This window comes from Barbus barbus, assembly GCF_936440315.1.
Source record: "Barbus barbus genome assembly, chromosome: 22".
Lineage (NCBI taxonomy): Eukaryota > Metazoa > Chordata > Actinopteri > Cypriniformes > Cyprinidae > Barbus > Barbus barbus.
In genome coordinates, this window is record NC_136750.1 from 18,575,739 (window position 1) to 18,597,541 (window position 21,803).

General features: G+C 39.0%; 1 protein-coding gene across 3 annotated transcripts in view; it reads right to left on the minus strand.

Annotated features, from left to right (window-relative positions):
* Positions 1–21,803, minus strand: part of LOC306888569 (breast cancer anti-estrogen resistance protein 1-like) — a 97,071-nt gene that overhangs the window by 30,860 nt on the left and 44,408 nt on the right. For 2 of the 3 annotated variants that reach the window (XM_079446976.1, XM_079446974.1), the window contains one exon: positions 2,980–3,678. In XM_079446976.1, coding sequence (XP_079303102.1) covers positions 2,980–3,678 — 699 coding nt within the window. Of the gene's footprint in view, positions 1–2,979; positions 3,679–19,622; positions 19,893–21,803 lie in introns of those variants that run through there. The other variant, XM_079446975.1, reaches the window with a different exon arrangement.

The window sequence follows — 21,803 nt, forward strand, 5'->3', positions numbered from 1 at the left end:
GCAGAACAAAGACATTCATACAGGTTTGGAACTATTTGAGGGTGAGTAAATTATGACAGAATTTTCATTTTTGGGTGAACTATCCCTTTAAAGAACCTTCTGAAGCGCCTTTATTTTTAAGAGTGTAAATAAAAGTAGAAATTTCTTAAAAAAACAAAAAAAAACTTATAAGGTGTATTTTGAACTTCAAATATGCAGTAGCTTTTAAACATATAATCAATAACACACAGCCAAAAATTTTATAATTTATCACTGTTTCGAATTCATTTGATTGATTGATTGATTGATTGATTGATTGATTGATTGATTGATTGATTGATTTGTCATGAACCTTGAGAAAACTAACCAACTGGAGTATTTCTGCTCTGAAATACATTCTTTTATTAAGCAGAACAAGATTATAAAGGTGTTTTCAGCGCTCTTCTATATGTGTGTTGTCTGTGTGTCTATGTGTGTGCATGAGTGTGTATCCATCCTCTCCTCTCTCAACAGGAACTCTTATCACATAATGAAAAACTGTCAGTGGTAGAGGGACTGTGGGCACAAGGACAAGTGATCATAATAGAGGACATTAGGAGAAAACACATCAAAATCTCCCCTCATAAACCACATGAAACGAAAACCACAAGACAAGCATTGCAAATAGAAATGTAGGACTAATGCTTCAAAGAAGGATCACGGAAAGACGTGATAATAAATGTCTTGTGTTCCTAGTTCTCTTCCTTCTCAAACTGCTCTAGCAACAGTGTTCAAAGATGGAGAACTGCCATGAGAGAATGTATCTGTAATCTGGAAGCAGACATGATATTGCATTATCTTTGGCTTCAACGCAGCCCCAAATCCTAAAGAACATAAGCACTGCACTCATCACTAGACTGTGATCTGGATTTGACTACTGATCCACACAATTTCTGTCCCCTCACTGCAGAACTCAGGGTGTTAGCAAGTTTTTGGGCCACTGCCATCAGTATCGATCCTTCAGCCATTGGGTTTGCTGCACAGACTCTACCAACTTTCAACTGACTATCAATTACTCATATGACACGAGAGGCAATGAATTGCTGGTAGTTTCTCACAGACTCTGTACAAAGTGAATATGGTAAAGGAAAAAATGGTTGCTTGAAAAACCAAGGCTGAGGACAGACAAAAAAAATGATACAAAAGTCCTCTAATCAAAGCTGAGCTAAACGTTAAACCACTTATAAAATGTGAAGAATCAGAATCTTGTTGAGGTATTTCAGTTTGATTATTTTCAGTCTCGCCTTTGAATGGCACAGACTCCAAGGTCAGAATGGTTTTCATTTACTTTTTTCTAATTAATTAAACTTACTGGCTAACAACTGAGAAGAAAAAAACAAAAACATGCCAAACATTTTACAATGAAAAAAAAATTGGACATACCATGGTAATACCTTGGTATTCTTTGAGATACCTTGAAAACACAATGGTACATTAATGCATGATTTTTCCAGGACTGCTCCAGTCATTAATGATGACTAGATAAGGATTTTTTAAATCACTTTGTAGATAATACACCGACAAAGAACAATTTCTAGCCAAATAGCACAACTATACATTTTTATATTGAATGTAGACTATAGCAGGGATTCCCAAACTTTTTTTAGTTGAACCCCTTTGACGAAAAATAATTTACCAACACATTTGCTCAATCATGGTTCTCTGATATTGGTAAATGGTCACATGACATGAATTAAGGTAAACCAAATAAAATATCACTTTTTTTAGTCACTTTATAAAATTTTGATTGTTTTTATTTATCAATAATTTATTAAATTTGACATTTTTATGAATTATAATTATTATAGCTATCAACTCACAAGCCCTCTGCAGTTTCCTCACAAACCCCAGTTTTTGTATTTTACTAAATCTTTCCAGGCCTGGAAATTATACTTTTAAATTTTCCAGAACCGTGAGAACCCTGTATAACACAATGACTTAAATCTACCAAGGTGCCGCCACAGTACTTTTTTTGAAGTGGAAACTTTCCACACAATGAGAATGTGACTGTCATAGTGGTTGAAACTGCCTGATCACATTCAGTTGTTTGTTATATAATCATCAAGAAAGTAATGATGTGGTCACGCTAATATCATAGCTTCTCATTAGCATGCTATAGGTTAAATATCTATGTAACCATGTCATGTTGACCAGAACCAGTGACACTGAGTCATGTCTCATCTTTATGGCTGTAGGTAGAGCAGAGTTGACAGGTGGCTAACAGTGAGCAGGCCTGCAGCTGATCCTCTCCTCAATTCATCCTCCCATCTTTACACTTCATTTCCCCCGTCGCTGCGGCAGTCGTGGCATATGGCTCAGTGCCCTAAGAGTTGCCTGCAATGCTCTCAAGGGACCATCACTGCCCACAGCTTCAACCTGTGGTTACCACTCGAAAAAAAACCTGCTTACTGACTCTGTGCTGCCCACGGTCACTGGCGTTATCAAACTCTGCATTATTTATGACCGTCTATTACACCCTCCTCTCCTCCATCACACACCCTCCTTTCCTCTGCCTATATTTCTCTTGTCTTCCTGTATGTTTTCCAAGATATTACATGTCCTTGTATATGACCATGGCCAACTTTAAATGCTGTTCCTGATTTACTTCCCAAATATGACATATTTTAGATTTAAATAGCAGTGAAGAAAAGAAATATATTTTAATTTAAAAAAAATTAAATAATACGCACCAATGAATTGTCAGAAGGACATTGATGTAGTATCTGTATATAGGGTGAAATAATGTTTCCATAAAACCACAAATAATAAAAAAGGACATATATTTTAAGAAAGTAAATAACATTCATTTTGATTTGATATTGATTTAAAAAACAATGATATATAAATAAAATTAAATGAAAAATAAAATAAAATACTTCTTTCAGGTTTTGTTGTTTGTAATGAAAGTAAATGTCTGAAAATGTGTTACACGTATGTGTATACAAGACAGTCTTTCCCTACCTTCCCCATGGGTTTGGGAGAGTCCCAGCTCCTCTCCATTGATGGGGGAATTTGGTAAACGTCTTGTGTCTGGTTCACAGAGGGTGGCACCTGGTACACATCCTGCCCAGGACATGGCCCTCCTGCAGTGGGTGGCACCTGGTAGATGTCCTGGCCTGGTACATTAATGGAGGGGGGCACCTGGTAGACATCCTGTGGGGTGGGAGGGTACTGTGCCTGCCTTTGCTTTTGTGCCACAGCGGGAGCTTTGGGTTGGGGCTGTGGAGGTTGGGGGCCAGTGGGCACCTGGTAGAGGCTGGAGGGAGCAGGCAGGCCGTGGCTGGGGGGGAGCATGTAGACGCCGTCTGGGTTGGTTAGGTTGGCGGAGCTGGAGGAGAAGGCAGGGTGCATGGCCGTGTACTGGGATGCAGGGGGAAGCTTGCTGTAGGCACTCTGAGGCAAGTTGAGATGGCTCTGGGTTGGGCTTGGTTGGCTCATTTGCTGCTGTAACTGCTGCTGTTGCTGTTTATCATACATGCCCACGAGGATCTTCAGCCGGTTGCCAGGAACGATGCCTTGACGGCCGTGTAGCGAGCAGAGCCACCAGCCTTCCAGCCCCTGCGTGTCCCGCTCCAGGACAGTCATGATGTCGCCCTTGCGAAAGGACAACTCATCTGGAGACTCTGCCACATTGTCAAACAGGGCCTTTGCCAACACATTCTATAAGAGAGGAGAGAGAAAGAGATTGAGTTTGGTTCACAAATAATCTCGTATAACACCCGGATTGTCTCTTATGTTCACCAAGGCTGCATTTATTTGATCAAATAACACAGCAAAAAAAATGATCACAGTTTAAAAAAACTATTTCTATTTTTTATATTAAAATGTAATTTATTTCTGCAAATCTGAATTTTCAGCAGCCATTACTCCAGTCTTCAGCGTCACACGATCCTTCAGAAATCATTTTAATATGCTGATTTGGCGATCAAGAAACATTTCTTATTGTTTTAAATGTTAAAAACAGCTGCAGAACAGTTTGTGGAAACAGTGATATATATTTTTTTCTTTCAAATTTCTTTGATGAGTAGAAAATTCAAAAGAACAGCAATTGAAATCTTTTGTAACATTATAAATGTCTTTACTCTCCTTTTTAATCAGCCTAATGCTTGCTAAACTATTTTTTTTTTAATCTCACTGTCCCAAAATTTGGAATGGTAGTGTATATATAACAAACATAAATACTTATATTTTAATATAATACAATAATGTAATGTAGAATTATGAAAAACTGCCTTTCAATTTTTATTTTATTTTATTTTTTTACCTTTTTGAACTTCAATATGCTGTAAAACACCAACATAATAATTGATCTTTATAGTTATAAAGTTCAAGACCACTTCTGATCAGATCAATCAAGATCTTAATAGCAGGTGTAAACAGGGTCTGTGACCCCATTGTTTTTTACATTTTGTCTATTTGCTCTAAACCACTTCCCGACACATTTACACACCATGGACTCCATCTGTCCTCTCATTTACAATGCCACCCACAAGTGCGGCTGGTCTTTGACACTTAAACAAATATTTGCAATTCGGCCCCCTGGACCAGTCCAACCCCTTTTCTCTGGCACAAGAGCACTGGCACAGGTCCAATAGACACGTGTACCACCGCTCTACGAGCCATCTTAATAAAGCCACAGTCAACCAGCAGTACTTCATCACTGTCCTCTCAACAAAATCACAGCGTTTGATTGGCTGATTGTGATCGTTCACTGTGTGCCGCGGAAACCCTCTACAACTGTTAAAGGGGAAAAAAAGAGAAGAATAGACTAGTTTAGCTTCAATCAAGACAAAACATCTCTGCTATTGAGTGATTCAGTAGAGGGTCTTTGTGCAAGAGAACAGTACAGAACAGCTCATTTCCAACACAGAGAGCTCCATGTCCCCCTCGCACCCCCGTCTGCTGCTCTCCTACCGTGAGTTCACTATGGTTTGCGAGAGTTTTGAGCTCAAGCTCACAGGTGATTGATGCAGCACAGCAGATAGCCAGCAGGTGTTTGATTACTAACAGACCTCCCCTGTCAGGACACACGCTGCCTTCGAGTCATGTAGGAATGATCGTATTTACGAAATGAGCTCTGCATGAACACCATCACAAAGTTGTGATTACCAGTGGGAAACTCTTTTCAGACTGGAGGCATCAATTCATGTATTATGGCACGGAGGCAAATTGGTATTTATTATACAGTTTGCATTGTAAATTTTGACCGTGCATTTTAGTTTGTATTCATTACTGTGAGATACTACAGCAGCAATAAAGTTTGCTAAAAAAAACTAATTACTCAATTAGCTGGTTTATGAGATGTCAGACTTGTGTGATAAAAATGTATCCCATAATTCTCTGTGGTGGCACGAGAATGATAAAGATGAAATATTAGGTACACAATTTTTGGTCTTCATCTTGTACAATAGTGCCTAAAAGATTCATATTGTTATATTGTTGTATTAGGCTAATTTTTGGAGAGAAAGAAATAAGAAATTGCTGAATACTTAAATTTTTTTTTGACGAAAATTTAAAGTAACATGTTTATTTAGAAAATATGCATTAAAATAGTTTAAAAGTGACAATAAAGACGTTACAAAAGATTTCTATTTCATGCTAGAATCCTAGGGAGAAAAATCACAGACAAATTAAGCATCACAAATGTTTTCAACACTGACAACAGGAAAAAAAAACATGTTTCTTGTGCCTCAAATCAGCATATTAGAATGATTGCTGAAGGATCATGTGAGACTGAAGAATTCAGCTTTGCCATCACAGGAATAAACTACATTTTAAAATATTTTAAAATAGAAAACAGTTTCACAATATTACAATTTTACTATATTTCTCACCAAAAAAATTCAACCTCTGAGAGACTTAATTTAAAACTTTACAAACATACATTTTTGTTCGCTACTGTACTGGTACTTCACTTATGATGTAAAAGTGTATTTTTGAGAATGTATTCACACATTTTGCCACTGGAACATCAGAAAAGCTGATATCACATACTCAATGAAAATATAGTACATTATCCGAGCACCTCTGTCCATCTGTTTTTAACATAAAATCTGGGCTAGTAGGTGATGTGAAATGAGATACAGCCAGCACAGCCTGCAGCTACATCTTCATTCAGCATCCCTGTGGTATAATGCTAATTATGCACCTCTGTACACAGAAACTCCTCAGTGCCCACAATATCTGGAATTGTGCCATACAAACTGCGCTCAGGGCAACATTTTTTGGCCTTGTTTGCATCGTTCAGTGCTGAAACAACGTAGACAGCACGCTATCAGCGGGCGCAATTCATTCTGCGTGAATCCTTCCCTGTGTGTTTTAAAGGTCTGTGTGGAGAGCGGCAGTGCTCTGATGAATGGTGTCTCTGTGCTCGGAGCTGGAGGAGAGAGAGGAGAGGCTCACGGATGGCATATCTGACAGATGAATGCCCTGCCTGTGCTGCACGGGTGAGGGACAGTCCCTGTAGTGTCTCCCTTAAAGCTGGAGGAGACCAAGACTGGACACAACACAATAGCGTCCGAGAGGCTTTACTGCCTGTGAGCAGCTGGTTGAGATGTCACCATGTAGTGCTGGCACATGCACAGAGCACTGATGCACGTACAGATTGAGGAATGTGTGAATGTACACGCACAAATGCATGCATGCATACCTTCACAGCCCCCTCTATCCATTCAAACTCACACACACAATGGCAAAATAATGAGAAGCACTCAGACCAGCTGAGAGAGCTCATTAACTCCATGGGTTTAAGCCATTCTTTGGGAGTCTCTGCAAAGGAATGGGACATTTTGACAAGGGCTGAGCGCAATGAGCAACAGTAGGATTTCTTTGTCAACAAATATTGATTTTGTTACTGCCAATACATCCACAACATGCTGCTGTGAGCATGTAAGAAATACTGCTGCTGCACATATAACATATATGAAATCGCCCCATAGCATACATAAATCACCCTGTAGCAGATCTATACAGGTGGAGCTGGAGAAGGTGAAGACGATTTCTGAAACGTGCTGCAACTGCTACATCAAGCACTAGCCAAGTATTTGAATGTTGAGCAGCGAGCTCATTGGCTCCTGATACAAATATAAACCAATCAGCTGCACCATGTGATATGATGTCATTGTGTCAGATTGAGCATGACCTATCAGACTGCGCTATCTAGAGTTTCATCCCAGGACTTTACTTTACATCAGATAAATACACTCTAAAAAAATAGGACAGCAAATTTTGCAGGAAATTGCAGCAGAGAAGAAGTGCTGTGTGCTTTCTGGGCTATTCTACACTCGTTTTTTCATGAGAATATTTTCCTGCCAAGCAAAAAGGCTCTGGAGGACTGATGACATCACGAGCTGTTGAACTTTGCCTCCATTACAGAAAGTATGCCAAGCTTCTCTGTCTGTCTCTTTCTGTCTCTCTCCCACTTCTCCACAATTCAGTCTCTGTCGATCAGGACACAGGACGTTTAGGGAGTGATTCACAAGGGTTTACATGTAAGAGCAAGTCGATGATTCAGTGACATTGAATGTTTTCTCATTTGTTGGGAATGTACACAGGAGAACACAGGCACATCAGCATTAAGACAACAGCAGGAGGATAAATGAAGGAAAATAACAGAGATGGGAATATTTGACTATTGATCAATGGATCTATTAGCATCTTCACAGCCCAGGATAAATCACACCTTGCATCTCCGACAATTGTAAAGTAAAACAGTAAAGAACTGTGCATTAAACAACGACAGAAAATGAGTTGGTTCCTCAAGGGTGTTTTCCGGTGTGCATCTGCATTTATCAAGCAGTAATGGGAAGCTGCTTTGAAAATACCTGGAGCTATTCATCACTAAAAGCAGTTAAGCTACAGTCAAACTAAACTTTTGAAAAAGTAGCTAGCCAAAGCAATATTTCCCACTGAATCCTGTTTTTGCAACAAAAGACTTCATGAGTCTTTCTGACTGATTCATACAAAGAACCATCTCAATACATGTGATGCTGATTGAATGTTGTTAATTTTTTTTGTCTCTACACTAGCTTTTAATTTAGTCTTGGTGACAGATTTTTAATTATCTGTCACCATGAAATACTACTGATAAACCTAGAATCGCTGTAATTTATATAACCAAAATCAAAAACACTATAACAAACAATAGCATTTAGCAATTTTGCCACATAAAATGCTAAATTTCACAGATTACTCAAATGAATCATTGAATCATTTATTAATGAAACGATTCTCTAAAATTATTATTATAATTATTAGCCTTCCCAGTGCAATTTGAAAAAGAGAGAGACATTTTAGGACAAAGCATTTTTTCGACTATAAATCTGTGTGAACAGTGTAAATATAAATACAATATAGCATTAAAGACAATATAACACTTTAACACACTACAATGCTATTTTTTGGAAAAAAGTATCTTCTTACTGCAAAAGCTTTATTGTTACTGTCACACTACTGTAAGTTTGTTACTGGCCAACACTGTTATTAAGGCATTGTTTGAGAAATAGTAAAGTGGCTTGTATTAGATAAGGGGATGATGAGAGTTTCGCTTCATTTCTCCCTGGTGATGATCACCATAGAAATGTTCAGGTCAAACACTTGTCCTGTGGCTCGAGCAGACAGAGACTGATGCTTAACTTTATTATCCCTAGAGAAAGACAGCGAGAACGGATAAAGGAGATGGAGGAAGAGAATGGAGAAGAAAGGAAACTTATCATCCAAAGGACAAAACGTTCTTCCATTTGCATTTAAAAGCAATGAGCACAGGAGCGTTTAGCAGGCCACATGTTACAGGGTTTAAATTATTCCCAAAAATGTACAATTCTGTTATCATTTAGCAACTCGCCCGTGTGGCTTTTTTAAGAATATACTGGTAACTCGTTTCAAATAATGAATATGAATGAGGACTGGGGCTGTCAAATTACTAAGCTGTTTTATTATAGTTTTTGCATACTTTTTTAAACAATGACACTTAGAATGACTTGAGGGTGAGTAAAGGCCTGTTCACACCAAGAAAGAAAATTATAAAGACAACTATAACAATAATTATATTAGCGTTCTGTCGAGCTCTTTAAAGGCGGGTGGATTCTGACTGGCTGTCAATGTTTTCAGCATTCATCAGGTGGGAAAAAATCATTCTGAAAGTGACTCCAATAATATCGTTCTTCTGTTGTTGTCATTACAATTCTGCCGTGCAAAGGCAAAAGACCATAACTTCGATTTTGGGAAGTAACTTGATATTTTTGGGACATTCAATACATCTTTTATCATGTGCATAAGTATCTTGAGTCAATTTAGTTGTTTTTCCGAGAAAATAATGGGTGGTCTCAAACATAACTTTGAACAGCCCTGGGGAAACCAAGGCAGAACACCGTATAACACCAGTTACGACTCTTTTGCTTTGTTTGGAACGCTCAAATTGAGTTATGGCGTTCTACATTTGTTTAACTGCGCATCAAAATGAAGTTACGGTTACGGCTTGGATATGGTGTTCTGCCTATTTTTACTGTATGCCGCATTTAAATTACGGTGTAGACAAATGAAAGATAGATCGTGATCTACCAAACAGCTCCATATAACAAAGCACTGCAAAGACTAGATGCCTTGGCAGCAATACGTAATCGTGAATAAACTTTAAAGATTTTTTTTCCTTTTTATACTGCAGATTATTCACCAGGCTGTCACTTCTAGTTGGACGTGTGTGGACTCGAATGCCGTAACATGTAGCATGATCAATCATAAAATCAGTAGCCTACTAACAGTTCGCAATTAAATCCATATCCTACCTTTTCTTGTAACCCGAGAAAATCAATCCATGGAGATGAACGTCGTCAGAGATGTTTAATCCACAAGCATTCTGAGCATTATTCCTGCTTGCTGGCATTCACATAGGCTAAATCCACAATTCGTTCTTTTAGGTCATTCCAGTCAATATAAAAGCAATTATACTATGTCTAGCATTCTTTTTTACATTACTGAGGATAGCAAATAAATTGGTTGCAAAACGGTCACGTTTTACTTTTAGTCTGCTTGTTACAGTCAAAAAAAAAAAAAAAAAAAAAAAAAATTATATTATAGAACATTAATACAGTCACATTACTATATGCAATAGCCAATATGAGATAGCCCATGATCAGTAGATTTTATACAGGTGTTATTGTAATGATTTTGTAAATGGTGATCAGCAACCAAATATTGATAACGTTGAAGTTACTGCATTTTGCCTTGGTGTGACTTCACACTTTTTGCAGACAATGCAAAGGCAGAGTACAGTAACTTCAAAATAGGGGTAAAAATCAAGTTTGAGCTCACAAATTTGTAATGTAGATAATTGTCATTACTAAAACATCTAATTGCCAAATTTCCAGTGTCCTACCTGTAATTAATTTGGCTGGACAAATAAAAAACGTTAAAGTAATTTTTCTTTAAGAAAAAAAAAGATTATGAACGTGACATTTGCAGTCAAAATCTGAAACACACATTCTCATAGAATGTATTCATTAGTACCAATAGCTATATTGGACCATCTCTTTATATTTTTCTATACCACTGAAAGTCCAGACATCAGTAAAGTATCAGTCTATAAACGATGAGGAAAATAGGATACACATGCGTTACGGATGTGACAAAACTAAAGACCCGAGTTTCTGGGAGACAACGGCCTATTTGTAGACTTTCTGTGCTTTACAATGCACAGCCTAGAAGCAATAATATCTGATGGATGGAAAGCGTTGGATATTAACAACAGAAAATATAGCCTACATAGGCTATTTTTTTATTTAAATAAATTTGTTTTTGTGTTTCAGAGGAAAAATCAATGTTACGGACAGACATCTCTCCGTTACGGACGTGACAGTTCTGAAAGCGGAATTTATCTGACAATGGAAAAGCGTAGCTAAAATGCTTTAACAGAGACGTCTAGCTGGTAGACTATTTAATAGGGCTGCCCCCAACAACTTAACTAGTCGTTCATTTAAGTCATTATTAACTAATTGCATGTTTATATTAAAGCTAATAATCCAATGAGCTTCAATATATTCCACGCTCAAGCAAACATAGCCTATAAAGTTTGCAACCAAGCACAGGCAAATGTCGCCTAATGATTACGAATGTGTTGGGAAAAAAGGAGATATTTCAATTATTTATTAATTCTCTCTCATCTCCAGAGTAGCCTACTGGACACTCCTTTAGAGAGAAATGCAATCTTCATACAGATTACAATAATCAGGAAATATTTGTTTTTGAATTGGTTCATTTAAAAGTAGACATTTTAAACTTTCTCCAGATATAGCCTATTTCACATGTCTGTGAGGCAGCCGTACGCTGAATTTAGGTTCTTTTTTTCTGGAGCGTTCCAGCTTCAGAGATGGCAGAAAGCGCGTCCTGCTTTCATTATTTTACAAAAGCAACGTTTTGAACTGATTTTAAGTTGTTTCATTATCAGGAAACAAAGCAGTTGCCTTGCGTACACCTAATTACATCTATTTGCGATTGACTTTTAATTCACGAATTACCTCATGGTCAAGGATAGCCAGAGGGCCGGATGTGGCCCGGGGGCCGTACAATGCCCAGGTCTGCTCTAGAGAGTTAATGTCTTTTGCCTTTGTAGGGCAGAATTGTGATGTGGATTTGCCTATTCTCACAGAATTAGAACAATTATTAAAACTTTATTGTTATAGTTATTAAGTATTGTCCTTGGTGTGAACATACCTTAAATAATACCAGAACTTTAATTTTCGGGCGAATTATCTCTTGAATAATTGGGATAAAATTGACAGAGATGGAAATGTTGAGAATGAAAGAGAATTCCACAGGATGGAGGGAAGAGGAAAGAGGGATGTGGACCTGTGAGAGAGGGAAGGAAGGAAGGGGCAGAGTAAACGCTTCATTCAGACAGAGCCACTGAACAGGAGGTAATGTGGCAGCTGCTGCAGCGCGCTCTGTACAGACAGGTCAGTGTGTGTGTGTGTGTGTTTGTATTGTTATGGGGGGTGTCTGAACAGCTTTTGTCTGGTGCCTCTACACGACCCCGTGGGACAAACACTAGTAAAGTTAGCAAGGTGGGGGCAGGTAGTGTGTTTTGTGTGTTATTGTGAGTGTGTGTGAGCTCAATAGCTTCAAGGGTACAGAGACAGTATACGAACACCTCTAAACCACAGCTAAAGATCATCTCATGAACACAGTCACTGGAAAGCACAATATAGCCATAACAGTTGTTGTCACAGTGTTGTTATTGGTTACTAAAACTATTAATCAAAAAAATCAAAGTGGGCACACCATAGCTCCAGAAATAGAAAAAAAGCTTAGACGAATTCTATTTCTATTTCCTTCCATTTCTGGAGCTGTGGTGTACCCACTTAGATTTTTTTGGTTCATATTCTTGTGTGGTGGAGCACCCACATTGAGCTTTTTGCCCATTGGACTGTTTTTTTTTTGTTTTGTTTTTTAATAAAACTATTACAAATTTTTGGTAATTAAAATAAAGCTGACATAAATTAGCTGACATAAAATTAAAAAAAGAGAGAAATGTCACCCAACTGTAATAAATATGTTTCAGTTAAAGTACTAAAATTATTAAAACTGAAATAAAATAAATTAAAATGATATTGAAATATTTTTAAAGGACAATTGAAAAAAAACAACAAAAAAAAAACAATTGAATTACCAAAAGCACTAAAACTAAAAAAAAAAAAAAAAAAACTGAAATATATAAATAAAACCTAATTCATAATGTATAATAAAAGTCGATAACAATAAATGACAGCTGATATTAGAGTTTATTTTTATTTATTGTATCAGTTGATGTTGGACATTTTATTTTGCATGCTGACATTCACTTAAAATTAATCTTTAATGTAAATTATTCCTTTATTAACACTGTTAAATGTAATCTTGAATATCCATTTTTCATACCGTACATCATAAATTTATGTTTGATTTTACTTTAAATTTAAATTTTAAATTTGAATTTAAAATGACTGTTGTTAGGTTTTTTATTTATTAAAACTCTTTAGAATTTTTATATTAGACATTATAGGTTATAATATGACAACAGGACATAAAATAACATGTGACCCTGGACCACAAAACCAGTTTTAAGTCGCTGGGATATATTTGTAGCAATAGCCAAAAAAACACTGTATGGGTCAAAATTATTGATTTTGCTTTTATGCCAAAAATCATTAAGATATTAAGTACAGATCATGTTCCATGAAGATATTTTGTCAATTTCTTACCATAAAAATATATCAAAACTTCATTTTTAAATAATAATATGCATTGCTAAGAACTTAATTTGGACAACTTTAAAGGCGATTTTCAAATAGTTGTATCTCGGCCAAATACTGTCCTATCATAACAAACCATACATCAATGGAACGCTTATTTATTCAGCTTTTAGATGATATATAAATCTCAATTTCAATAAATTTGACTGGTTTTGTCGTCCATGGTCACATATAATCTACACATAAAAAACAGCGACCAGAATTTTAATATCAATGCAGCGTGATCACAAACGAAAGAGAAGCTATGTGCACTTGAGCACTGATTGTTTAACTGAAGCTCTGAAAATCTTCCCATATTTCAATTGAGTAAATGATTGTCATTGAGGTTCAGTTCAAACAGGCTGTACTTTTGTCCCTCACGGCCTGGTTTTCATTCACACCACATTAAAGATAGAGTCTCATCTGTCTCAGGTCTATTCTCATCACACATCCACCTCCTGAGCTCTGGGAGAAAATGTTTCCTACCTCATCAAAAGTTTTTATTGGTTTAAAAACAGATGGGCGCTGCAGACAAAACAAGGCCGTCTCTGTTTTGTCGTTCGCATAAGACACCTGAGCCTGACCAAACAAGAACAAAAGCTATCCATTTTATCTGAGCTGTGTTGCCAGAACATATGAGAGGTTTCTAAATTCTCCCGTCTATATATGAGGTTTGGGTGTTATTCTGCGGTCAGGTTGTTATTCTGAGGGGCTCACTGGTTGCATAAGTAGCAGGTTGGCTGAAGTAATTATAAGGCGGGTGGAGTTTAGGATGGTAAGCTGTTGTAGACACATTTTCAGACATACACACAAGGAGCAGACGCTGTATCAGACAGCAGCGATAGTCATCAGAGCTGAGACTCAGAGATGTGACTCAGACAGCCAGACGAGTGTTTGGACGTTTGCCGCAATCAGCTGTGTCAGACGTGTATGACACACACACATGGAAAGAAGGTCACAAAGAAATAGACCACCTAATAATGATTTTGTCATCATTTATTAAACCTCATGCAAGATTTTGGTATGAATTTCTCCATTCAGAAAATCATACAGGTTTAAAAACAGCATGAGAGTGAGTAAACAATGACAGAACTATCCGTTTCAGATTACAATAAACAGTGTCTATTTCTCCTAAGAGAACTTCAAAGTATATGAACCGGATGAATGTCTCCTTTAAGGGAGAAGCATGCTGGAAATATACAATGTAAGTGGGGCACAAACTTGCTCTATTTACAGGAAGGGACCTGAAAACCTCGACAGAAAGGAAGACAATAGCAGAAGGTTGATGGCAGAGACAAACAGTGGGCCAGTGGCCTGCTCTATTTTCACTATATAGGTGAGTTTACAAGAGACAAGACCAGACTTGAGCACCAACAACAGGCCTGTGGAGGAAAAGAGCAAAGGCTGGGAGGCACATAATTAATCGTTAGTTTGAGTGTGTGTACAAACCTAAGCAAAAAAAATGATACAGTCACAGTTTACAACATAAATATCGAGAAATATGATTTATATCCATTCTCAGACATAATAAGATTAACAGTGAAGCATTTTGGAACACTTTATTATTTTATTTGATTTTTGTACTGATTCTTATACCTTATTTGTGAAATTTATAATAAAATTTAATAATATTTATACTATACTTATAAATAAACACTAATAAATGTAATTAATTATTCAAATTTGATAATAATTGTAATATATTTTATATATACACACACTACCATTTAAAGACTTCTGTAAGATTTTTACATTTTTTTATTAAATTTTTTTTATTTTTTATGCTCACCAAATCTGTATTTATACATTACAAAAATACAGTAAAAACAGTAATATTATGAAAACATTTTACCATTTAAAACAACTTTTAAATTTTAATATATTTTAAAATGCTATGTATTCTGTGAAGGCATTATTTTCAGCAGTCATTACACTATTACACTAATATTTCATAAATAATTTTAATATGCTGATTATGCTCAAGAAAAATTCCTTGTTATTATCAATACTGAAAACAGTTTACACAACAGTTTGCAGCTTAATATTTTTGTGGAAACCATCATATGTTTTTTCAGGATTCTCTGATGATTAACAAGTTCTATTTGAATTAGGAATCTTTTGTAATGTAATATTTTGATTTGTAAAGATACCTACTATTTTGTCTTTACCGTCACTTTTGATCTCACTGACCCCAAACTTTTGAACAGCAGAGTTCCTACTTCATTTCACTTCATAGAAATCTATGGTGTGTCTCATTTAGAAATGTCCATGTGGGTTTGTAGCATTCTTAGTGCAAGTTTAGGCCCATCCTTTCATTCCTAACACATTCCACAGCTTCAACTTAACACAGATATAAGCCCACATTCCATCTTCCACCTTCAGCCCACCTCACACCCCACCAGACACACAGTCACACTTCCATACGGTACGTCTTTTTTATTTAATTTCCTCGGTACAGTCAACACTACTGCACACATGCAGACACCACCGTTGATTGGTGCATCCCCTACTGCAGACACACTCTGTGACTCACAGCCAGACAAAAATCACACAATCAAATCCTAAAAATGTCTCCATCCAGAGCTCATCCCACAAACACAACTGCATTCCTATGTGCACTTAACATCACTCATCCATCATCCATTTCACTCGTGTTCACTGGAAAACACACAAAGACACCTCCTATGCCCCTCCTTTCCTGGCAGGGTGAGGTTGCAACACCCTCTTCAAAAAGAAAAAACAGCTCTGATTCTTGTAGCTACAGGCCAAGACTAAGTGTTGGTTTACTGCCAATGTTTTTCCACGGCAACACAATGCTGATGTGCGATCTTTAAGGCGTGATTTACAGTGCTGGGCGGTCAAAAAGAGATAAACGTGAGTGTAACAAGGACAGAGGGAATTTTCGTAAGGACTGCAGCGTGTGCTATAAACACTCTTTCCTCTTCACCCTGAGCGAAGGACCTTCATCACTGCATAAACATGTCCAGAATCCTGCCAATCCCAAATAATAAATCCAAAAATGACAGGCTTCAATGGAACACGATGATTCCTTTCCAGTGCAGAGCGTCACTGCGACCTCAAACAGTCATTCCACAAGTTCAATAACAGCGACAAGGCCATAAACTCAAGGAGGCCTGAGATACAAAGACAGGAAGAGGAGCTCTCAGATGGAATGTGCACGGCTGCAAACAGCGTAAGACATAGGTATTGAAAACATGACGATCATTTCATTATCTGTACTCACAATTGTATTGGAAACCCTTGATGTTGTTTCTTTGAAGAGCTCCAAGTCTTTGAAATAAGCTACTTATTTCTCATGCTTTGTTGCAAAGCTCAGAGTATAGACATATTCACTTTAAACTCTGGCAGCTAAACAATATCTGCCTCCCGTGTTCAATGAGATGAAGGACAGGGTTGTAAAAAGACCCATAGGAAAGAAAGATCCCAAATGAATTCTCCTATACAGATATAAAGTTAAACCCTGCTAGGGAAAAAAGTCTTAAACCAGCATTTGCTGGTCTTTGTTGGTCCCAATTAGGTGGCTTTAGGTTGGTTTTTGGACACTTTTCTGGCTAAAATTAAACCAGATAATACCAGCCTAAACCAGCTAAGACCAGCAAACAATCTTAGGCTGGTTTAATTGGATCTTTTTCAGAAAAAGAAGTGCTGAAATCCGTGCTCAGATTTGGAAACTGGAATGAAATATTTCTTATCAAATTCTTCCTTGTTCAAATTATTATTCAGATTGTAGCTTTATATTATATGAGAGAAGTTGTCTTAGTTATCCCAAAATACATTGAAGAGAAACATCTGAAACAATGAAATGAAACAGAGTTTCCCGAGCTATGAAAAAGCAATGTCTAAAGAATCAGATTTTCGGTTGCACTTTATATTACAGTACGTGAACTTACATGTACTTACAGTGTACTTATAGTGTACCTACCAAAGAAAGTATTGTTAATATAAGGTAACTACATGGGGTAGGGTTAGGTTTAGGGGTAGGTTCAGGGTTAGTACACAGTTATTACTAAGTAATTGTAATTACTATAATAAGTACAAAATAGAACTTTAATAAAATATAAAAGTAAATAAATAAATTGTAATTCAGTTGTGTTATTTATTAACTACAATTGTAGCTCTAGAGTCTAGACAGTTAACTATGGCTATGATTTTATTAATACCGTTGTCTGATTGATTTTATAGTCTCAAGCATTCAGAAATCACACAAAATAAAATTAAGCAGTTTTACTACGATAACATGGTCAATTTTGGTAAGGGTTGTGATGTCCACATGTTTTTGTTGAAGAAATGAAAGAGGCTGTAGCATTTCTATCGCAAAAAGGTGGCCAAAAATTTTAAATTCTGTGGATAGGCCTATTGAAATTAAATGTTTGGTCAATATTAAACAAGGATTTGATCGTCCTGTAAGTGGAACAACAGCAGTTACCAGGCTTTTGGTGCCCTTTGCAGGCATTTGTAATAATGTAAATTGTTTATTTTGTATTACATTATGTATTTGAACAGTTTTTCAATTAAACCATATGATGATTATTAATTAACCTATCGCCTCGTTATTTTATATAATACATACAAGTCATGGAAACTAGAATATTAAGTCAGATGCGTTGTTGTTGGTGGTGAAATTATTACCGACATTAAAACTTTAGATTACTAAAATCAACAGTTAAAACAGTTTCACAGGTTTACGAACGTAGTTACCTGAAAGTGATGCACAGGCTTCATCTCGGGCTTTTTCTTTTCTCTGCACTGAACTGCGCTGATGTCTTTTCCCTGATATAGCCTAGATGTCCATTAATTATGATGAAAATCTGTATTCAGCCGCAAACATGAGGTGAGCGTGAGCGCGAGCACAGATGCGGGAATGGCGCGTCACGTGTGCTTATACTGCCTACTGCGTTCACCAAAAAATGCATTTTTTTATAATAATTATATATACATATATATATATATACGAAATCTTGTGGCGGTACTGATAATGAGGATGAGGATTGCAGCGGTACTAATAATGAGGATGAGGATTGCGGCGGTACTGATAATGAGGATGAGGAGCAGGTCCTGTCCGTCAGACCCCCCAAGAGAGTGTGGAGGGGTTCAGGTCAGCGATGGGGAATTCCTCCCTCCTAAACACAAGAGCTGGAGGGTGAGCCAGGATTGAGTCATAGAGGCAATGCAGGGGGGAGATGGAAGTGGATTTCTCAGCTGTCTTCTAAAGAAGGGGTCTTTCTCTTATTTAAAGATCCCTAACACAACATGACTCAACATTCTTAACTTAGCAACTGATTCAGCCTGGTTACCTCAACTCAAGAGTTATCTCAGTAAGTCAACAGCCCACTCACAGATGTACACAACTCACCTCCTTCATCACGGACCACCTCAGGAGGAACCGATATAAACTTACTCTGATTTCAACAGACTATAAAATGTACAAATTTCCAACACAAAAAATGAAAAGAAAAGGAAATGCCTGGGAATTTAAATACAAAATAAATAAAATTCATACTCTTTATGCTCCAAACTTCTTAAAAACCCAGTCATCATCTGTTTTCAATGCACATTCTGATATTCAGTGCACTAATAATTGACCATAACCATTTCAAAGTCCATTTCTATGGCCGGGGGAATATCCCAACCTCTGCAGGGGGTGAATCTCAGCGTCCAGATTCCTCACAGGCGGAAATACAGTACAGCCCAACTCTCACATCCAAATACCAAAGCATTGTGTCATTCCTAAACTCTTACAAGCTGAACGGGCGCCAATACTTTCAAACAATGGCAAGGAACGGATGCTTGGGCCCGTCACTTCACGCTGTTCTTCTCTCCTTCTCTTTTTTCACTCTCCCTCCTTCTTTCCATAAAACCTTAATCTTTCAGCTTTCTCCTGAGTCAGCAGAGAAGCTCACAGCAGCAGGGCTCCTTTTCCTTCCACTCTTCCCTCCATTATGCCTGCTTTCTCACACTCTCTACTAAGATTTCAAAACTGTTCCTTAAGAAAAGGCCATTTTTAAAAACCTCAGACTACGCAGATGTATTTCGCTGGCCTCTGTGTGAAGTGTTACAATAATTATTATTGCCTCTTTTATGAAGCCTTTAGTCTACATGTTTTGATTTGTTGCTGTCATAAACACCTTAGTTCTTCTAATTGACTTTTTAGCATTTATCATTTTAAGAAAACCAAAAAGAAAACATGCTATATGTGTCTCTTGTTTTTTTTTTCTGTCTAAGACTAAACTTCACCATCCACTCCAGATATACTTCCCGAGGGCATTTAACATAACCAACTTAAAGCGTTCACACAACAATGAGAACAGTTAACACACTCACCAGATAATTCATTTTCAGCCCCGCTGTGTGAGTCTCTGGGACTCCAGACAGCACTTAACTGCCTCAGATATGACCCCCGGTGAAAACTACCTCGGATGTCCAGCTCTTTGTCAAATCTCCGTCGGGCAGAAAGTCCAGGCAGCTTCTAACACATACTCCAATTCCGTGATGTCAGAGGGCAAGAATGAGAATTTCCCATATACTTCTCTCTCTTGAACGCACTTGCTCTCTCTGCGTCTGTCCTGTGCTCTCTCTCTCTCCCTCTCCAGCAAAAGGAGGAGGGAAGAATGCATAGGGTAATCTGACACCTTCCTAGTTCCTTCTCAATCCTGACATTCCCTCTCCCTGCTGCCGATTGGCTGAGGACTCTGTCCTTATGTTAATAAGTTTACCCTCTTCCTCCCTCTGCCTGTGAGGAATGTTTAGTGAACCTCTCTGAAGACCTGAGAAAGACAGACATTGGGTTTTTTGGCCATCCGCTGTACCCCTCACACACAAACACACAGCTTTGTCTAGACCCTTTCCTTTAGCCTCAAACTTTCTGTCTTCCCTCTGCTGCTGATTTTTTGTTTTTTGTGCTTTTGTGCTAAAAGTAAAAAAATACTCTCACACAAACCTGTCAGGGAACTGTTGTGTGTCTGTCATGTGTTCCTGCCCCTTGTGCCCATATTTGGTTTGTTTCCTGTCCTTGTTAAGCGTAATCATTAGTTAATTCTTGTCTAGCCGTGTTTGTCTCATTATCTATGATTTGCGTGTGTATTTATAGTTCTGTCTGTTCAGTTAAACTTCGTCTGGTCTACTCGTTATCCCCGGTGTTGGATGTCTGTGTCTTACCCTGCCTTGCCTGGTCTTGCCCTGCCTTGATGTCAGTAAAGTGTTATTTGAGTTTATATCCTTGTCTGCGTGTTCCTGGTTCCTCCCTCGTGTGTGCACCGTGACAGAAGACCAGACCAACACAGTAAGCGGCGCCCCTTCACCTCGGTTTTGTTTTTCGTTTTGAAAAGTCTTTTGTTTGTTCCTGTTTTGTCTGTCCCTCGCGGCATGGAAGTCGCCGCTCGTCATCCTGCCTTAGCCTGCGTCTAGTGGGCGTGGGAGTTCGGCGGGATCGCGGCGAGTGCCGCGAGTCCGCTGGCCGCGAGCCCTCAAGTCAAGCCCGCGGGATCGCCGCTGAGTCAAGCCCGCCGATCGCGGGAGATATCCGCCGCTGCCCGCGGCTATCCCAACCTCGCCGCTCACACCGAGCCCGCCGTTCGCGGGAGTTCACGCCGCCGTCCGCGGCACACCGAGCCCGCCGTTCGCGGGAGTTCACGCCGCCGTCCGCGGCACACCGAGCCCGCCGTTCGCGGGAGATCACGCCGCTACCTGCGGTTCACCCAAGTCCGCCGTCCGTGGGGAAAGCCAACCCACCGTCGGCGGCTCCCCCTGTTCACGCCGCCGTCCGCGGCTCCCCTGTGCACGCCGCCGGTCCGCCTCTGACTCAATGCCCGCCGGTCCGCCTCTGACTCAATGCCCGCCGGTCCGCCGCTGACTCAAGCCCACCGGATTGCCGCTGACTCAAGCCCACCGGATTGCCGCTGACTCAAGCCTGCCGGTCGCCGATACCCTCTCCGTGGATCAAGTCCACATGTCACGGCCAGGAGAGCCGTGTTTGTGTTTGTTGTGCCCACAGGAACATTTTAAACTTACCTTGTCATGCCATGTCTTGTCTTGTCCATGGAGACTCGTCTGGGGCAGGCGGCTCCTTGAGTTGTGGCCATGGAGGCCAGTCGCAGCCGCTTGCCCCCCCTGTCGCAGAAGTGGAGGAGGTCGCTGAGGGACCCTGTGAGGGCCCCTGACTCCTCGTCATGCCCAGAGGAAGACTCAGCTTCCTAGCCAGCCCAGGAGGGCTTCTGGTTCCTGTGGGATGTCCTGTCGTGTTTGTCTGACCCTGGAGGGTTTCTGTCGTGTCTTGTCGTGTTTTGTCTGTCTAGCCCCGGAGGGCTCCTGATACCCCCTGGATTCCCCATGGAAATTTTGGGGGGGGGTAGTAGAGCTCTGGGTGGAGTGGGTGGGCCGACGAAGGATGCCATGGCCACAGTTACCACCTGCCATGGCCTCCTGAGCTCCCTGCTCCGCCATGGGTCCTGTCTGTCTGTTCCGCTCTGGAGGTCCCCGTCCTGTGGTCCGTGTCTGTCCTGAGAG